The following is a 20,458-nucleotide window of genomic DNA, read 5'->3' as shown; positions in this document are numbered from 1 at the left end:
AAACAAAAATGATATGGTTGATGCATCTAGTTTTCAGAACAGGCGGTGGTGCCAAAATTTAAAATATTTTACATTCAATCTCAAAAGTCAAAATACTTCAATCACTAATACGTTCACAAAGAAAATGGATGTTTTAAACAATTACACATAATAGTAATTCATAACAGCTGTTTCGTTTTTTAAACAATAATTTAAAAACTATGTAGGTACTGTATAGGCTATGTGCAACATATAAAATGTGAAATATGAAATATTTGGTATGATAGTGCTTAAAATAAACTTTAAAACAAACTTTCTGAACAAAATTTAATTGTATCGCTATTACCTTGAAGATCAACCAAGTATTTAAAAAAGTAAACAACATTAAAATATGTTTCATCCATATATAGTATATATATATGTATGTGTATATATATGTATGTACTTGTATTAAAGTTTTTTATACTTTTGAGACATAAAATATGCTTTAAGGTGAAAGAATTAAAAGAACTATTTTTTTCCATGCTGTAGTCAGTTACAACCTTTTAATCCAACTTTTGAAATGCAAAACAGTAATGGATTTTTTAAAAAGTGAAACTATCTACTTTTTGTTTACATAGTAATTTAGATTAAAGTCACAGTCAAATTTTCAGTGACTAAACTCAAACTTACTTAAATTAGAATATTATACAGATCTCCTCACCTACAGCTTCCTTTGTTTGTCTAGGTTTTTAGTTCAGAAGAGTTATTCTGTAACAGGCAACCGGATGGTGAGTTTGAAAGACTAATCCTTTTGATTAGACTGTTGGCATGGGCCTCTCATTCTTGTCAAGCTGGATGAAGTCTGGCAAAATCTAGGCACTTCTACAAAGTCTCTCTTATAAAACAATTTTAAAAATATACTTGTAAAATAATACCTTCAAGACTTTGTTTGGTGGGGTATGAAGATCATACCGTGCAAAGTTTCTTTTTCAATCTAGTTAATGTTATTCTAGAATCACATGATTCAATGCGGCATCTCCAGGCAAACCAAATACCACACTTTGATGTGTCCCCAGTACTTGTGCTTGAATTTCCATTCAAATTTTAGACCTGCAGGACAGGTAACGGTTTTACTTCACTTCTCATCTTTGCTGCAGCATTCGTGTTGTCAAGAAGTGAAACATAGCTTTGATCCAGTAGGTAAATGAAATGACAGTAATTGAAGTTAGAATCGAACCTGCCCTTGGAATAGGTTTGTTTTTTTTTTAACTAATGCTAATTGTTTATTGCTAACTTTGAAATATTCTGAGTCAAAATGAGTAAATTGGTTGGACTTTCTGCATCAGCTATAGTTATGGAGATAAGACAATATTCCTAGGACAGAAACTATGTTTAGAAACCCTTTAAAAGTAAACTTTATCCTTTATGTCTTTAAACATCACAGCTGGTCTCAGGTAGTTAACTATCTTAGGTTGGAATATACTAAGCATACCATATTTAATACTCATATATGATATAGCAGCACTAGCTTCTTAGAGTTGTGGTCGGTCCAGAAGAACTAAATCTTTATTTAGCATGCAGTTTGTGGCAATTCTATTGAGGAGGAAACAGGATAGTATGTACAGTAACAATGTTTAGTTATTCTCAATGCAGATTCTTGGCATTCCATTCCATTTCTGCTGATTATTTCAGAATTATCTGTTAAAGAAAAAGACAAGTGTGATTTAGACATCCTTCTTGAGGGGAGATAGCTAGTTTAAGTTTTACTCCTTGAAGATAGACATTTAAAAATAGGAATTTTCTGCAATTTCTCATAGTTTTGATGCAATTATAATTTTGCACAATCCCCACCCTTCATGCTGAAAATGTTTACACTTAAGCACTTCTGCTATGTGGCCACTGTAAAGAATGATGATTCAAATGCACACTATTTTCTGTAACTGTGACTGCATATATATGGGCATGCAGTGTGTTTAGACCTTAATCTCTTTTCTTAGTTTTGGCTTCATATCTCTTTATTATACGTTCAATTCTCATTCAATTAATATTTGCTAATGTGATCAGGAAGTCTAATCAAAGAATTAGTTTGTACGTGAAAGGTTCTTTGTAAAGATTAAATACAAATATTTAAAAATGTGTAACAAATTAAGTAATACTTATCTATTAACTTGCATTTATAATTCAAAGATATGTTCCCATCAAAATTTTGTTCCCAAGATACAATAACAATTAGTTTCAAATTCAGGAACGTTTAAATGTCCCATATTAAAGAAAAAAGAAATAACATTCTAATAAAGCTGTTAAAAACAGTCTTGATAATTCAAAAAGCCCAGATAAAACTAAACTATCAAATGCAAGTTTGATATAAGTTCATTTCCAACTCCATAACTTTGCAAAGGACAGGGAGTTTGCCCTGTGTGACCCAGTCAACTAAATGTCAAGCTTAAAAGCCAAGCTTTTGACACATTCTAACAAAAATATTTATTCTTTATGCAATGCTTTGACAAAACTTTGTGCAATTAATAAACAAAATGTTTATTTATTAAATAGCCAAGAGTCTTTGTTTTCGAAATAACCGGTAAATATTCTTTATGGTCAAGGTCAGCCAATATTCCTACACACTGGGATCCAGTTCCCAATAAAAGCCTCATTTCTCCAAGTATGATTTCTTATCCCATTATGTAAGAATTTATACATGTGGATATTTTTTACGTTAAGTGGGTATTTCTGCAGTTAATATAAAACAGTTTTAGTACATACACTGAATTTCTCCTCTGAAATAAATATGAGTATCCTTTATTTTATTGGAATATACAGATATGTATGGAATTGATAAAAATAGAGGAAGAATTCATGTGTGTTAAATATTTATACTAAATGGAAACTCAAAACTTTGGATAAGATCAGATCATTTTTTTGTTTTTCAAAAAGTTCTAGGAATTTAAAATTAATTGGGAAAAAATATCTCATGTACTGATATACAAATAAAAATAATGGGATATAATGGTTTATATGTAAATATTATCATACTGTCTTTGAACAGTCATTGCAAATAGCTAACATTCAAATTCTTCAGATGGCTATATTATAGCTTCATTTTTAGATTTAGATATTTGATTATTAAATAGGAATTATTCTGTTTCATCCCTTAGCTTCAATCTTGTCTGTAAGTTTTCCAAATAAGAATGTGCCCTAGGACATCAGATCATGTTTTTCTTTTGTCTTTCTTTTCACTTTAGCAGAAGACTCTCTAAAATATTTATGGAAAACAAACTTGCAGTTTCTTAAATTGATATATATAATAATATATGCTTTAGAACATATTCACATTCTTGCTTATTAACTGAAATGAAAATGCCATATAGGATGAAAATTCCCAACCACCTGGAAAGAAAAAGTATCCTACAGAGAGCCCAGCAACGGGCAAATCTGTATTATAGAAATTAGTTAACAATGCTTTGGACTTGAATTTGACAAACAGATGTGTCCAACCACCCAGATGTAATTGAACTGTAAATCAGCCCTGAAGTTAACTAAAAGCATTAACTGGGCTCACCCAGACTGCTTTGCCCCTCTGCCTCAGCCTACACACCATCCGTTGTATGGATAAAGACGTAAATAAAAATGACCTCTGGTACTACTGAACTCTCAGCCGCACTGCTTCCTGGCATCTAGGCCAGAAAACTCTGGCCATACCCTGGTCTATGTGTTGGGCTGTCTTGAGGACTGTATGTGTGATGTTAAAAAATGAATTACACCCCCGCCAGCTGTGAGCTTCAAGAGGTTTAAGAGATTTGATCTTAGATGGTAGGAAAGCTATGGGTGTTTTTTGGTGGTAACATTTTTCTCAAAAATACCATTTGATTATTAAATTTTTTCCTGAGAAATATAGCTTTGTTGGTACAGTCTGAATTAGGTGTACTCTGGGGTGAAATACATTTTGGAAATATAGACAGATGAGGAATGCAGATGAGGACCGGTTCCCCACTGAGAGCCTCTTGTTGCACTCCTGCCCCTTTGATCGCTGCTTCTGATGTTAGAAGGCACATGACATTACAGGTCGTAGGGCCCACGGGGAGGGGAGGACAGTTTCCAGCAGGAAGGAACCTCTGGAGGGAAGAGGAGGGCCAAGTGGGCTGTGTCAAGCGGGAAGGGTGTGGAGAAGCTGTTTTGAGGGAAGGAGGGCTCTTCTGTCTAGTTTTTGCTATGGCTTTTCTTTAGTCAGATTATATTTTTAATTCACATCAAAACACCATAATTTAAAACAAGATGAATAGGTAATCTTGTGTTTCCCTATTGCCTCTCTTTGGAGATTCTCTTCCACACCAATTCAATATGAACATATAAAATAGGTTCTATATATGAAAACTTCTTCAGCCTCCATTGTAATTTCAATGGCCAGGAGGATCAAAAGCTTCAGGAGGGGGCTTCCCTGGTGGCGCAGTGGTTGAGAGTCCACCTGCCGATGCAGGGGACACGGGTTCGTGCCCTGGTCCGGGAGGATCCCATATGCCGCGGAGCGGCTGGGCCCGTGAGCCATGGCCACTGAGCCTGCGCGTCCGGAGCCTGTGCTCCGCAACGGGAGAGGCCACAACAGTGAGAGGCCCGCGTACCACCAAAAAAAAAAAAAAAAAGCTTCAGGAGGTACCTGAATATTTCAATATAGATACAAAATTCCTAAAAGAACAGGCTTATATGTGGTCCCAGAACATGGGCTCCAAGTCTGATATTGACAAGTCCTAATCCTGAGCTGGCCTATTTTAAAACAATGGTTAAGTAAACCACAGTTCACCAAAGTGACCTCTATAGACTAGCTGTCAGTGGCATCCTTCCTGCCCTGAACTCATCAAAACTGAGGCTGATATCCAAAATTCCTTCCTCAACCTCCAGGCACTGCAGCCCATGCTTTTTTGGAAAGGTCAGTCGAAAACTCCCCTGGGGACTGCCAGCATATGTAGAGGTCAGAGAAATAGCTACTACACTAGGTCCCCTAAAAGTCCCCTCCCTGAAGCATCGTTATTGTCTCTGTTTTAATTTTAATAGATACTCCCCTGATTTTCCAGGAGGTACTAAGAAATTTTTATCAAAGCCTTAAGAGCTATGTCAGTATTGCCGGTCATTTTTCACAGACATGGAGAAGGCAGCATGAACAGTGTCAGCTGGCTTGCACAATATACCAAGTACTTGTGCAAACCAGCATGAGCTTAGAGGTGTTATAGCTCACTCTGCTCCCTGGCATGGGAATCCCCTCCAGGGTGTAGTGACAGTCTGCGATGGGACCAGGAGACAGTAATTCCAAAGAGCAGGTCTGTGCCTCTCAGGGTGCCATTGGAGGTCAGTGCTCAGAACCCCTCTGGGAGCTTGGGAATCAGGGAAAGGCGAGGCCATGGGGTAGGGCCTAATGCAAACAGAGCCTGGAGCACTGGATGAGAGGCAGCAATGACTGTGTGCAAGAACCAGGTGCATAGCAACTGCTGATGGACCTGTGGGCTGCTAGGCTCCCTGCTAGGTCATCCCTGCCTGGGTGGTCAACCACATCCTAGCCTAGGCCTCCTCCAGACGGATGCTGCAAACGTCTGCTTATGACAGCAGAAGCCCCTACCCAATCAGAGTTCCACCGCTTCAGCTTCTAAGAAGCCCTGGCAAGCTGTATCATAGGAAAGAAATCGGATAGATTGAACAAGTTGTATTTCTGTTTATCTCTCTGATAGACTAGTCCCTCAAATAAGTATTATTTTCTATAACAGAATCATGATGAAGATGGGGATTAAATTATTAAAATAAGATTCTAGCTAACCTTTTATGGTAAATCAAAATCTTGAACTGAAAGCATTATTTTCAATTTCTTTTTCCACTAAAAGGAGAACACACAAAAATGAGAATAGCTGATGCCCACCAAATTGGTGATTCTGTTTTTAAGACAAAGACACACTTGATCTCAAAAAATGACTGCGTTCATAAATCTTCAGTGGACCCTCTAGTTTTTTTTTTTTTTGTGGTACACGGGCCTCTCACTCTTGTGGCCTCTCCCATTGCGGAGCACAGGCTCTGGACGCGCAGGCTCAGCGGCCATGGCTCACGGGCCCAGCTGCTCCGCGGCATGTGGGATCCTCCCGGACCGGGGCGCGAACCCGTGTCCCCTGCATCGGCAGGTGGACTCTCAACCACTGCGCCACCAGGGAAGCCTGGACCCTCTGGTTTTAACAAGAGTGTCTGCAGGCAAAAATATCAGTTGGCTGCAACAGAGTCTACCAAGCAATGAACATCTCCTTCAGGTGGTTGGATTTAAGGATGTAAAGATTCTGCTTAATCCACATCCGTAAATTATTCCCATATGAGCCCAGGACACAGTGAGTCTCATTTTTGTTTACTGAAGACAAAATATGTATGGCCTCAAAGAACATCAGATGGGTTGTTTCCCCACCAAATGTGTTATGAGCAACCATTTAATAACCCCTGCATCCCCAGTGAAATGCCTACCGTTGACTCACAGTGCGATGGCAGTCAAGCTCATCGCAGAGAGGACCGGGTTAGGCACTGCCTCAATACTAAGCCTACTGGGGCCAGGCAGGAAATGTGCATAAGTGGGTGGATCAGCCTGGAAGTGTGGCAGATGGAAGGGCCCGTGCCTAGAAGGAATGGAGCAGCAGGTACTCACCTCCAGCCACCTGTCACCTGCAGAAGCCTGGGCTCTATAGTGCCTGACCTTTCCATCTGCCAAAAGAAGCTGGAAGTTCAGCTGCTGATTCACATTATGGAAAACAACCCTGTATGGGTCAGATATCTTTGGGCTGAATTCAGCCATGAGCTGCTAGTTTGTGTTCTCCTTGAGCCTTACTTTCTTGAAGGAGATATTTACAAAGCCTGGATTGCTAGCTTCCTGAGCCGGGCAGTAGCCAAGGCTGAAGGCGTCATCCAGGGAGGCAGCGCTGGTGATGGTGGGCGGGATCAAGAGAGCACGTCTAATGGGGAGTTCATCCTGCAACTTTCAGACATTTGGCTTTCACCCAGAGGAACAGGGTACTTGACCCACCGGTACCTTCTACCTAAAAAGAAATTACTGACCTCCCTTGATTGAGTCACCAGATATGAAATACACATGTTGCCTTGTCTTTTCCAAGCTGATGATGGATTCAGAATGAGCCATCATGTGCCCTTACCTTTGGTGTGCACTTGAAAAAGAGCTGACCAGAGTGAGAAATGCACTCGGTTGAAAGCAAAATAGTCTGTGCAGAGGCTGAAACACTGAACTTGAAAGCATGAATACCACGAACTCAACAGCAGAACTAACTAGCACTCATGCAAGAGGGTTCAAAGAAGACAAATCAACATACAATTTCCTCAGTGCTTCCCAGGTATCAAGTATTAATACTTTCTGAGTTTTCTACCTTGTGGCTGATCTCCAGGAAATGTACATGTAAATAATTGTGGAAATTGTGAGCTTCTAGATGACTTCTAGACATGTTCGCACTTCTTATGTAAATGTGTGCATTGCAGACATTCAGAGATGTCAGATGAGTTATCCTTTAAAATGTTAGTTCAGTAGTAAATTCAGTAAGAACTCTTACTGCTTGGCTTAAATGATAGAAAAAAACATTTCAGTGAAAAGACCAACTGTTTCTAGGGATCCAAACCACGAGAAACAGTTAGAAAAGAGGGCTAATGAATGTTTTAGTTAAACATTCAATACTAACTCTCGTTGTAACGTTGAGTTTGGAGAGGTAGATATAATATACCTTATCAAATATCTGTGTGGCCTTGCTGAAATCTGAAGGAATCTCAGTGGATCTGCATACCACTAGCATAAGAGCTCAAGCAGACATTTCCAAGCAGGGCTGTTGCATTAACTGGGTCCACAGCACAACCGAATTTTGTAAGGACAGGGGCACTGTCTCATTCCTCTTTAGATCCCTAGTAAAAAGGATGGGACTGGCTATATAGGAGACACTTCTTAATTACTGGTTGCATGGATGGCTGAATAAGTAAGAACTTACCGAGGCATAATGCCACAATGTTGGCATCTACAGAAGACCAACAGGCCTCTCACAAGCAAGAGGTTGCGGTGGAGGCAGGAAAAGAACCCCTTGGAGAGTTTACATCTCTTACCCTTTCAGAGCAGCTAAGGCTTCAGGAATATCCAAGAAAAAGAAACATTCATCCCCATCCCCCCACCCCATGTTCTATACAGATAAAAGAAAAAATATTCCAGGCTGGGGGCAGAATCACTCAGAGGATGGAAACATGGCAGATAAACAAAAATGGTACCTGAAGAAAACTTCTAGACTTAGAATATTTCTTAGAAATCTCTTCTCATGGTAACAGGGCCCTGTTTCCTCAGAAGGTAATTAAAGAAAGGGATGTTTCACTGTCTCCTTAAACAAAACTTATTATTAATCTAAAAATAGACAACTGGATGGAATTTCCTAAAAATATGGCCAAGCTAAGGAGGCCAGCCTGTTGCTCACCATCCCAGTATCTTTGTCTTTATTCACGGTATTCTTCTTGTTCTCTCACTCATGTCGCTCTTCGCTACTTTCCACTGGCGTTCCTCCGTCCTCCAGGCCCTGCGTTATTTAATATTCTCTGCATCTTCTCCCTAGCACTCCACACGTCTTCTCCATGGAAGCCTCTACTGTCTGAAATTCCCTGGTTTTGTCTGAGAGGTGAAACTTGTATTTTGGTTGAAGCAAACTATATACAAAAGCAGAAAGACATTTGTATATCTTTGGCTGCCAGAGAATTCTGTACTTAATTCTATGGTAGATTACTATAGATTAGCATACTATGAATTATTAACATCGAAAGCAAATGCCTTTGGTTTCTTGGTGGACATATGTTATCAGAGTAATTCTCATGATATGTGTTGATCAATGAACACTTTCAAGAACTTTGACTTATTTCATGACTATTTGTAAATTTTGTTTTTGAAGATTTTTTTTGATGTGGACATTTTTTAAAGTCTTTATTGAATTTGTTACAGTATTGCTTCTGTTTTCTGTTTTTGTTTTTTTGGCCATGAGGCCTGTGGGATCTTAGCTCCCCGACCAGGGATTGAACCCGCACCCCCTGCATTGCAAGGCGAAGTCTTAGCCGGGGGACCACCAAGGAAGTCCCAGTATTTGTAAATTTTAATTGTATAAAAAGTTCAAAGATAATTAGAGGTGCATGAAAAGACACTTTGAAAACCAGTCACATTCATTATTTGAGCGGTACGTTTTTCCAGGGCAGGGCAGGGTCTTCTGCTGTATTTGATTTGTTTTCCAAGTGGAGTTTTATTTATACAGAAAAGGCATATACTGGGTTGTGGGAGAAAATTCTCAAGTGTGACAACCAGTTTCACTCTTGGGAAGAGCAACCTGAGGTTGGTGGGAAGGCCCACAATATTTAGCAGAACTTAAAGAGTACTTCAGTGCAGATTATTGTTTTGCCTTCTGTCATTAATATAAAGTTTACACTTAAAACTCTAATTCTTCTGTTTCCAATGACATATCACTTTGCTGATGACTCACGACTGTCTAATATTTTCCACTCTACGATATTTGAACAAAAAGACTTTTCAGATCTACTTTCTAAGAATTATCATTTAAAATACTACTGAGTTTTTGTATGAAAGGCAGTAACACTGGCCTCACTGAAAATTACTGACGAGGGTCCACACTGGCGATTTATATCATCTGGATAAAATACATACATGGAGCTTCTTGATTTGAGCAAGATTCCACTCCTTGCATGAGTCCAAGTCACCTGGAAAAATCCAGCCTCTTGTGAGGATTGCAGCGATGCTCTGATCATGATTCCCAGCTCCACCCCTGAGGGAATGCTGAGGTTTACTTCTGTTGCCTTCATGGTGAGATGGGAGTCTACACCTCAGATCATCTAAAAATCCATACATCATTCATGGGTGACTTTTTCTCCAAAATGATATTTATGAGGAAGAAAGGAAAGGCATTTGAGAGGAGATTTTGTATTCCTCATGCTTCCCCCTGTTGCTATAGCAGTGTTGAAAAGAAAATCGTATTTGGGAGTGTTGTGTGCTCATTCAGGAAGAGAGGGGCTGTGAGACCATGTCTGCTCTGCAGGTGCCAGAGCAGGTCGGAGTAAAACAAAACGCTAGATTGGAAGGGCCACACGGCAGCCAGGAAGAAAGAAATTGGCGAATCAATTATAGCATCCAAGGCAAATGAGGAGGAGGGTGGTGTGAATGCCTCTGGTGGCCACCCCGGACCAGGTTCCAGCTTTCACCTTCCTATTCATCCTCTGGCATTCTTGGTTCCACGCCGTACATCCCATTCCTACTCCACACACCTTCCCCAACAAACATTCCAATCACGCAATGAACCATAGACTGTGGTTCCTCTCCCCTCAGCTGGTGGAGAAGGTGAAGGACTTTCCTATCACACGCTGTCTGGGACTTTGGGTTAAGCATATGCTTTTGGCATCCTTCTTGAATCCTAAAGATGTAGAAACATCCATGCACATGGTGTTTAGCCTCTTTCATGCTGTGAGCACAATATTATCCTTGAGCAATGTCACCAGTTAAGTAAACTATTATAGGCCAGCCTGGAGACCTAACCATCAAATCCACCACTGTCTCCATAGGAAAATTACTTGAGTTCCAAACCAAGTGGCAAAGGGAATTTTGAACAAACATTTTTAAAATTAGGGACTGTATGTATATTAAGGAAGGCTAAATTCCTCTACTACATCAAGAAATAATATATAATAATTGGGCCACACTATTTAAAAATACTGTAAAATATTATAGAAAAGGTAATAAGATATTTTTCTAAAAATATTAAGTTTAGAATATGTGCAGTGAGATACGGAGCAAGCAAGGCTGTCTGGGATTAGACAGGCTGCCCACATCTGAGGCTACTTCAGGGAAGGTGACCTCTGGACATGAAGGGAGAATCTAAGAAAACATTTTTTCTACCTTTAAAAACCAGTTTACGCAGCGACTGAAAAGAAATTCCGAAAGCATTCCTTTAAACCTGTTTTTTTCAATATGGGGTTTTGCTCCCAGTAATAAATTGAAGAATCAGGCCAAGAAAAATCACAGAAGCAGGATCCTGCTGGATTCAACATTAAGTCCCCAGTCCTGCTCAGCGCCCTGCTTTTGTATCCTCTACCATTATGTTAGACTTAGGATCCTGGGCACATCTTGGCCGTAGTAAAACAGTGGAGCAGAATGTATAATTCAGTCTGCTAAGAACTGGTTTTTAAGACACCAAAGGCAGAAAATTAACCAAATGCTGGGATTCAGTGAAAAGAAGGGTAAGTTAATGTCATGCGCAGGACGTGAAGTGTGCCTTTGTGTATTGTAGTCATCGTCCACATTTCTCAAATTGATAGGATGACACTGCCATTTAAAAATTTCCAGCAAAAGTAGTTTTGTTTTGTTTTCTTCCTTTTTCGTTCTTTGCCTGGGTGTTTGTGTATGTGTGTCAGAGAGCGAGAGAAAGATGAACAAAACCACTCAATGTGTGTAAAATAATGGTGCAAAGGAAAAATCAAAGAGAGTCCTGGAGTGGCATTTCGGGAGGCTTGTTTGTGCCACCAACGAGCTTTGTGTCCCTTCTGGGCCTCAGTGTCTCACTCTGCTTGTACCACATTGGCACCTCTGCAGTGTGGTGGGTAGTTAACCAGGTTGCCATCTGTCCTCCCTAATAACTCCTCAGAAAGTGCCCTAAATATCCTGGTATAATAGATGGCAAAATAGAAACCAAAGGAAGAAAGCAAGCTCCTACGTTCTCTCTTATTTCTCTGTTACTAGCTGTCCTCCCTCAAAGCTCAGTGCTTAGGCCCATTCTTTCAGCTTCTCTACTTTTTGAGATGATCCTTATTATATAATAATTCCTTTGACTGTAATTACTTACATGTTGGTTTATTGCCTGTCCCCTTGACAGTGTAAGAGCCACAAGAACAGGGACTGTTTTGTTCATTGCTGTATTCCCAGAATTTTCAATTTCACATGACACATAGTGGGCTCTTTATAAACATTTGTTGAGAAAAAGTATGAAGATGCATTGCACTGGGTTAACAGTGGGCTTTTGTTATGGCCTCAGAATAGACTCAGCTTCTAGCCTGCGTGGTTCACTGAGGAAGAATTTGCATTTGCACTCAGTTACCTGTTTCATGAAAAGAGAACTCTTAAAGGAAAACACAGCAACAATAAATAATTTTTAATGTGAAAAGAATAATTTTATACTATGGATTAAAAAAAACAAAAACCTACGTATAATTAGGCATCTTTCTTTCCAATCCTAATTCTTTCTTCTTTGGAGAAATGTCTATTCAGATCCTTCACCCAATTAAAATATTGTGGTAAAGTAAGCAGAGCATAAAACTGACCATTTTAACCATTTTTAAGTGTATGGTTCAGTGGCATTAAGTACACTCACACTATTGTGCAATTGTCGCCACCATCCATCTCCAGAACTTTTCATCATTCCAAACTGAAACTCTGTGCCCATTAAACAATAACTCCCTCTTCTCCTTTCTTGCCAATACTTAACGCCTCCTTCCTTCTTTCCCTCCCGTCCTTCTTTTTATCCTCCCCATTTTGGGCTTCAAAATGGAATTTTTCTGTTTGCGTACCTGAATCGTCATCGATTCCTTGGGATACTATGGAATTGAGCTCTATGGTTTTACCTACAACTGAATTAACCTCTAGTCACTCCTTTCACAGTTGCCTCCTCCAGGCTGCCCAAAACATTCCTTCTCAAGTAGAACGAATCAAGTAGTGATGTTCGTTTAACCTGAGATTTATATGAAGGTAAGGTTCTGTGAAAACAGTGGAGAAAAACAGTATCTCTCTTTTAAAATTATTGTTTAGAAAAAAAAATAAGAGTCCTGGATGAAAGGACTCCTCCTGGTAGACTCTTTTTTTACAGAAGTTTCCTGCCAGTTTGCCACCCTTGGAAGGGTGAAATGGTGCCCTCATTCATCCACTTTCTAGCTCTTGTTTACTGGACTGAAATTTGAATTTCCTTGTTGGTCTCATCAACTAACCATATTTTCAGACATTTCTGATATCGAACTTGGATTTTAAAAAGGTTTGCTTCTACTGGAACTTTCTTCTTAAATGGTTAAAACTTTGTAAACCAATAGGTAAATTCAGTAGTTAGCAGTTTTTAAGGGAACCATATAAAGAACTTCACCCCAGTCCTACATTGACCATAAGCTCCAATCTAATTCAAATATGGTGGAGACACAAGAGAACAGGATTTGGAGATCAGTGAACCTGAGTTCTAAAACTGTCCAGCCACTTCCAACCTGCTTGAACCTTAAGCACATTATTCTTTAAAATTTGCTCTCCTCTGGAAAATAGATGAGACACTTCACAGAGTTCTACTGAATATTAAATTAAATAATGTATATAAAGTGTCTGATATGTAGTAGTGTTTTTTGATAAATGTTGCTTCCCTTCCCTTGGTCTATTTATTTGAAAATTCATAATCCTAAATAAAATTTGGTTTCAGCTTCTACTTAAATAGGCATTCAAATAATAATTTTGTGCATTTAAATATTATATGGTCTGTATGACACTCCATATGTGTTGATAATAAATTTGATTTTGATGAGATTAGGATTTTCTAAGATGTCAAATGCACTTCCCTTTCTGTGTATGTATATCTTGACCTGTCACTGACAACTAAATAAATATAGGCTGAACTTCTTTATTGTTCATGAAAGTCTTGACTGTCATTCATATTAATCATTTTCCAAACTAAAATCTTTTATTATAAAAGCATCAACATCCAGTACCATACAGTGATCCAAGTCTACTGCAATAGAAAATTACACCCCTGGTGGTCCAGTGGTTAAGACTCCATGCTTCCACTGCAGGGGGCACGAGTTCAATCCCTGGTCCGGGAAATTCCGCATGCCACAGGGTGTGGCCAAATAGATAAATTAATTAATTAAATTAAATAATAAATAAAAAATCAAGTTAAAAAAAAAGTTACATCCCATGGGAGGCAGCATCTCCCACTCTTTAAATTTAGATCCAGTTCAAACCCAGCTTCTAGACCTAATAACTGTGTTACCATGGGTAAGTGATTCAACATCTTTTATTCTTAGTATTTCTCTTCTCTGTAATGGGAATCAAACGTTGTCCCTAATGCATAAGTAGTTGTGAGCCTTAGATAATGTAATTAACAAGTGCTTGGTGGTAGTAAGCAGATGCTACTGTTATCCTGTGGTAATAGTTCACCTATTTTAATTTCTTAGGCTATGCCACAAAACATGAATATGAATAGTTTGACAAGGTATAGCATTTACTAATAATTCTTAGATCACTGGGCTTAGAGCAAACCACTATTTATGGACGCTTCTGCACACCCAGTCTTGTCTAATAAACACCCATACTTCAATTTTCAAACCTTCACCTCTTCTCAGATAGGTTCACATAACCAGCAGGAAAAATGAGGGGACTTAGGTTATGAGTTTATGTTAAAAAAAAAAAAAAAAGAAAGCAATTCTTAAACACAGTTTTCCAAGGCAAAGGAATATGGTAGGGTTTTCTTCTCATTCTTCACACACACCTTAGATCTCCCTATTTTAACTTCTTTCCTTGTTCAAGGCCATCCTTAGTGTTACAGGGGTCAGAGAAGACCAAAGAAAAGAAGATGAACAATAGGAATTGATTCAAGCAATTCCTTTTCTCCTGGATCTTCATAACTAAAGTGGTTCTCTGGCCCTTTCAAATATCTCGGGATAACAATGACAAGAATTGAAAGAATGACTAATGGAAGAGTTATGAGCAATATTTTGAGAAAAAGAAGGAATTGAGTTTAACATCCTTGGGTATCTTTTTGATTCCTCCAAAACCTTTCTAAATGTTAAGGAGGAAGAAAATCTATTGACTCTTCAAAAAAATGTATAGCTAGCATATTCATGCTGGATTGTGGTTTGAGGGAGGGAAAGAGGACTAAGCATGGTGTTAGGAGATCAGTTTCTAATCCCTTACGTAACCTTGACTGAGTCACTTAACCATTGTAGGTCCTTTTCCTCATTATAAAATGGAAGGTTAGGAGCTTGGGGGAGGTTGTATATCTGGTTTTGCCACTTAATAGATGACCTTGCACAAGTTTTTCAGCTTCTCAAAGCTGCAGTCTCCGTATCTGTATATTAGGGAGAAGAATATTTCCTTACTGGGCCATTTTGGGTTTTAATGAGATAGTTTGTATAAAAGCTTAGCATGATGTCTGGCAGTTGGTAAGAGCTTACTCATGGAGAGACGCTTGTGTTATCTTTGTGCTGTCTGTGTGCTCTGTAGTACTTTGGGGTCCCTTTAATGATCATTTAAAGCACTTTCTCAGGAAGGCAGTGTGGTGAAAGGGAAAAAACACTACCCTAGGCAGGACACAGACAATTGGGTTCTAGTCCTGGCTCTCTGATTATTTATGTGACTTGGGTAAGCCACCTTACTGATCTGGGGTCTTGTTCCAATTTATAATGTAACTTGCATCATCATTTCCCTTTTCTGTTACTATAGAAGTATGGCATGGTTGTAGTCAGTTTGCTCTTTTGACTTATCGCCTTTCGTAACTTTGATGTAGTTAATGCAGGTCTTGGGTCAGACCTGCAGTGCCTGAGGCAACAGTGACTATGGGAAAATGGGTGAGGTTTTACAGCATTCAGCTCAATGATGCTGCTTCCAGAAATGCATTGTGGTAAATACCGAAAAGTGTCTGTATTTGATTAGAGGAAGCTCATCGACATAAACTCTGAGATCTTTGGAAACTCCAGAGCAAGGAGAGTGACGATAATACTATAATTTGATCACTGAGAGTTAAAACAGACAGACCAAAAGTTTCAGCATATTATATGTGATGCCGAGGCATGATGGAGTCTAAGTGCTAGACTAGCTGTAGTTTTTCATAAACCAGTGTCAGAAAATCCCAGGCAACAAATTTCTCCTTTATAGTACAAATAAAGTGAAGAAGTGTCAACAGGAGCCATTGTATCTATGTAAGTCGTTGGGAGAAATGTCTTGTAGAAGGTTGATGTGGCGGGGAGCTGAGAGCTGGTGAATCCACAGATGCTATAGAAACTGGCAAGGGCCGCTGGGAGACTAAAGGATCAAAATGCCTCCCTGAATTTTCTTGATTTTCTTAGTTACAGTCTGTCCTCCTTCATAGCTTCAGGTTCTGAATTCATGGATTCAACCAACCATGGATAGAAAATATTTGAAAAAATAAAATTCCAGAAAGTTCCAAAAAAAAACCACTTGAATCTGTCATGCGCTGGCAACTATTCACCATAGCATTTACATTGTCTTAGGTAACATAGAGATGATTTAAGGTAGAAGAGAGGATGTGCATAGGTTATATGCAAATGTGCCATTTTATATCAGGGACTTGGGCATCCATGGATTTTGGTATTACTCGGGGTCCTGGAACCAATGCCCCACAGATACTGAGGGACGAGTGTATTCATCCTCCCCTCCCCACATTTTCCCTTTTCTCTCTATCCCAATTTTATCACTTCATCAACAAAGTAGCTTCCTTACCAGTTAACCTGCGCTCAGCCCATCCCAGCTCACACCTACCCACTCACTTCCTGTAGATGAGTGTTGCAAGTCTCTCGTTTTGCATTTTGCTGCCCTGCCCTCAGCCTGCCTTTTGACCTCCTCAGTAACCTAACCTCTCCTCACCTGCTCAAGGAGATTTTCTAGTCCTGCCCACGTGTGTCTTCCCTTCACTCCCTCACTCACCACGGTGTGGCCTTTAGTGCGTGTGAGCTACACTGTCCCCCCCTTTAGATTTGATGTAGTAATAGCTGCTCTGTCTGCATCTTTTGTGGGATAAAGTCCAAAACTGATTCTGAAACTCCTATCTGAGCCGCGAAGGCTACTGGGGAAGAAGGTGGGATAAGGGGGAAGCATTGACCTCAGGGTCAGAGTTTTGAGGTCAAATGCAGGCCCTTCTACTGATTAGAGCCACGGCCACATCTGAGCCTTGATGTCTTCACATGTTAAAGAGCGAGAATAGGGCCCATCTGATAGGGTTAAATGTGAGAACACATGTAAAGCATGATGCTGGTACATTTATAATGCCAGTCTCCTTGCCCCTTACCCCACCCCCAGCTCTACCCCTTACATTTCACTCTGGTCAGGAACAACCTCACCAGTTCCTTATCTAATTCCTACACATCCTTCAAGGCCTGCCTCTGCACTTCTATACACAGTAGTGTGTATATGTTAGTCCCAAACTCCTAATTTACTCCCCCTCCCACTTAGGGCCAAGGCTCTGCCTTGGAGCTTACTTCTCATGCACTAATGTTTGAATCCTTGACTGTTTCACTTTGTGACATTGTCTGATTGCGTCACATCTCTTTGACTAGGCAGTAAACTCCTGGGTACCCTTAGCACCTCCCCACACTGGTGACCTCTAGAATGTTCAGCAGACTCAGCCAGGTCTGACCTTGGAAGCCATTGACTCCTGAGATGTGGCCCAGAGAGAATGCTGGAAGAGGCTGAGAGGCCGGACCTCATGCCAGTTTGTCTTTGACTCATCATGGCGTCATATCCAGTAAGTGAAGTGACAGGCCAGCTTTGTGTCAGGAGACGGCAAGGATCTCTCCTCTCCATCCACCCACACAGCAAGGCTGGCAACTTCCCCAAACATGGAGGTAGAAGTGTGGGAAGGCAGGCAGCAGTGGCAAAACTTGGGGAGATAGATGCCTATAAGTCAAAGATTTTCTCCGTTCATAGCAATTTTTATTAAAAACAAGACCCCATTCATCTTTCAACCCTTGACAATGGATCCAAATTCCTGCACTGTGCCTAGTCTCTCCTTCCTTACAAATGTAGAGCTGGAAATAAACACACATATAGGATGAGCTCTATGTTTATTCCTCTCAAAGAGGAAACCTACGATTAGAAAAATGAGCATGATTTTATTATGGTCAACAAAAGCCAAAGTACTGCTGGAAATATAACTTTTCAATCTAAAAAGATTCCCCCAAATTCCATCAAAATGCAAAAGAGGATGGGATTTGAAGTAAAGTAAGTAGGACGATCCACCAGGCAGTCAATTTCCACATAAGGACCCTTGACATTTTCTCTTCAACTGCACAAAATTGGAGCTGATATTATGTCTTTAGGAGCTGTATACAAAAGAATTCTACTCAAGTTTCTCACCATGAGGTGTAAATTATTCATGAAAGATGAAAATGTACTAGATTACAACACTTAATATAACTTAGCCTTTCCTTGGAGAATCTGCAAATACATATATTAATTAAACCTCATGGTAGCTCTGCAAAGCAGCTGCTCCTGAGGCAGGAAAATAAGAGGCCTTTTTTCTTCTTATTTTCTGCTTTCTTGAAGAGAAAAAATAATCTGCCTCTCTATGGTTCTCACAGATCCAGCTCCACCTAAGACATACGGAGCGGCCCTCCCACCTCTCCTCTCCACCTTAAACATCTTTTTTTTTTTCACCAGACTAGCAAGACTGGATTCCAGTGCCCCAGCCACGTTGCACCATGGAATTGAGACTCAAGTTGCCAAGCAGCTTTAACCAATGGTGTTAACTGAACGCAAACGCCGCCATTTTTATTGTTTTGATTTTTTTATTTGAAGAGATATACAGCAGGCTCCAGTTAATCTCCCTCTCTCTCCTCCTCTGTCCCTCCACCCCTCTTTCTCTCCACACACACACACACACACACACACACACACACACACACACACACACAGTCCCTCTCTCCACAAAATATTTGATATGGCGATTCTACCTCATTTGAGGCAACCAGATCCATTACTGAAATGGAACCTTCCTCTATAGTTAGAAGATCAGCACAGAGGTAGAGAAGGCCGAACAACGTTAGCAGTATGATGATGCTGAGATGGGTGTCTCAGCCCGAGCACTATTAACAGGCCCTGGATTTGGACAGTTGCTGTCCAGGCCCTTTCAGAGCACAACATACTTGGGGCCCAGCTGCTTTCTGTTGACTGTTCTCAGGACCCAGCAAACTGCGGGAAAGGAGTGGTTCACAGTTCGATCATCCATGCAGGGAGGCCAGTCGCTCTCCTGTATATTTCAGGGGAGGGAACTAACAGGGGTCTGCTCCTCCCACGCTGGGGCTTTGCAGAACCCAGATTTTTCTTGTGAAAAAACACAGGCTCCAAATGGGTCAAGTGGTGAATAGTGGGGAACGTTTAATGCCTCCTACATTTGTCTGAATATAGTCCTAACAGATGACTTTGAATAATAGATGTTTTAGAAAACTCTTTGAGATGAGAGATTAAGTAAAACATGACCTTACCTTTCTAGACTTCTTGGTTAGGATGGGGTGATTTACTGTAACTTTGTATAAAGAAGTCCAAGAATCTACATACAAATAGCTTTGAAATTGTGTTCATGTTTATGTGTGGGAAATGAGTAAAATCTGATGCTCTAAACTTTTCTCATCTCCCTTTAGTAATTTGTAGCAGGCCTGATGAAGCATAATATAGGTATCTGGTTGCATGTAATTATTTTGTCTGGTAAGATACCGTTGAAATTGTTATTATATATATACTAATCAGGCATGTCTGGAAAATGGGGATTTTCTGACTTACCAAATATCCCAATAAATGGAGGGCTAGGAATGTATAATATGTTATTAACTAATTTTCAATAAACTCTTCCTAAGGCCAGCTTTCTGTTGAATGGATTTAATCTTTGGAAGAGGATTCAGAAGATGTGATAAAACCTTGAGGTCATAATTAAACACCAATCAGCACTTTTTGGAGATGTAATTAGTGTTGTTAACATATTGCCAGAAATATAATTGATTTCACCAGCTTTAAAGGCACTGCGTGGGATGCTCTATTAAAATATTCCTAATATCCAGTATGTAAGAATTTGCCTTCCTAGCATGGACTCATGACCCAGAATGAATTAGATGAATAACTGCCCTCCGCGTCCACATAGCTCTAGCTGTGGACACGTGGACAACACGTATTCACTTCAAACCTGAAGGGACCCTTTCTTCCAGGCAAAGGCCTGGGAGGTGTCTGAGCTTTTGTGGCTCTGATGTCTCATTCGGGTAGAGAGTGGGGAGCCGCATGTTCGGCGCAAGTACCCTGGAGGCATTTGCCCAGGGAGTCCAGCCAAAGGCTATCCTTAAATTCAGGTCCTACAGAGGCAACTTCCTGTGGTTAACCTTTCATGTCAGCCCACATCTCTTCTTCTGCTACATGACATTTATTTGGACAGGTTTTGCCATAGTATGAAACCATTTTTATGTTTCTCTTTGGCTAAACGCGCCTCTCCCTATGTAACAGGCAAAGGCAAGGCAAAGTCGGCCACTCGCCGGCTGCCACTGTCCCACTTCCGGCTCTTGTGGAAGCCTCTCCACGGTCTCCGCAGACTCTCCTGCCTTGTCTCCATCTGCCTGCTCTTCTCAGAGTTGTGTTCCGTCACTTTCCTGCTTGAAAACCTTCAGTGGCCAAATAAAGGCCAGCGAACCCTTTACCCTGTCATTTAAGGTCCTACACACTCGG

At 40.1% G+C, this 20,458-nt stretch overlaps 1 protein-coding gene across 10 annotated transcripts in view; it reads right to left on the bottom strand.

The window, feature by feature from the left end:
* Positions 1–20,458, bottom strand: part of MBNL2 (muscleblind like splicing regulator 2) — a 152,580-nt gene that overhangs the window by 1,120 nt on the left and 131,002 nt on the right. For 4 of the 10 annotated variants that reach the window (XR_009536670.1, XR_009536671.1, XR_009536672.1 and 1 more), the window contains 2 exons: positions 8,427–8,652; positions 1,520–1,659 (listed from right to left, as the gene is read on the bottom strand). The exons of 1 other annotated variant lie outside the window; for it this stretch is intronic. Coding sequence is in view for 2 of the 9 variants with exons in the window: in XM_060128821.1 (XP_059984804.1) it covers positions 1,645–1,659 (15 nt within the window). In the remaining 7 variants the exon portion in view is untranslated. Of the gene's footprint in view, positions 1–1,453; positions 1,660–8,426; positions 8,653–20,458 lie in introns of those variants that run through there. 5 more of the 10 variants (XR_009536675.1, XR_009536676.1, XM_060128821.1 and 2 more) reach the window with 3 other exon arrangements.

Source organism: Lagenorhynchus albirostris, chromosome 18, assembly GCF_949774975.1.
Source record: "Lagenorhynchus albirostris chromosome 18, mLagAlb1.1, whole genome shotgun sequence".
Taxonomy (NCBI): Eukaryota; Metazoa; Chordata; class Mammalia; order Artiodactyla; family Delphinidae; genus Lagenorhynchus; species Lagenorhynchus albirostris.
This window is presented reverse-complemented; position numbering and strand designations above follow the sequence as displayed.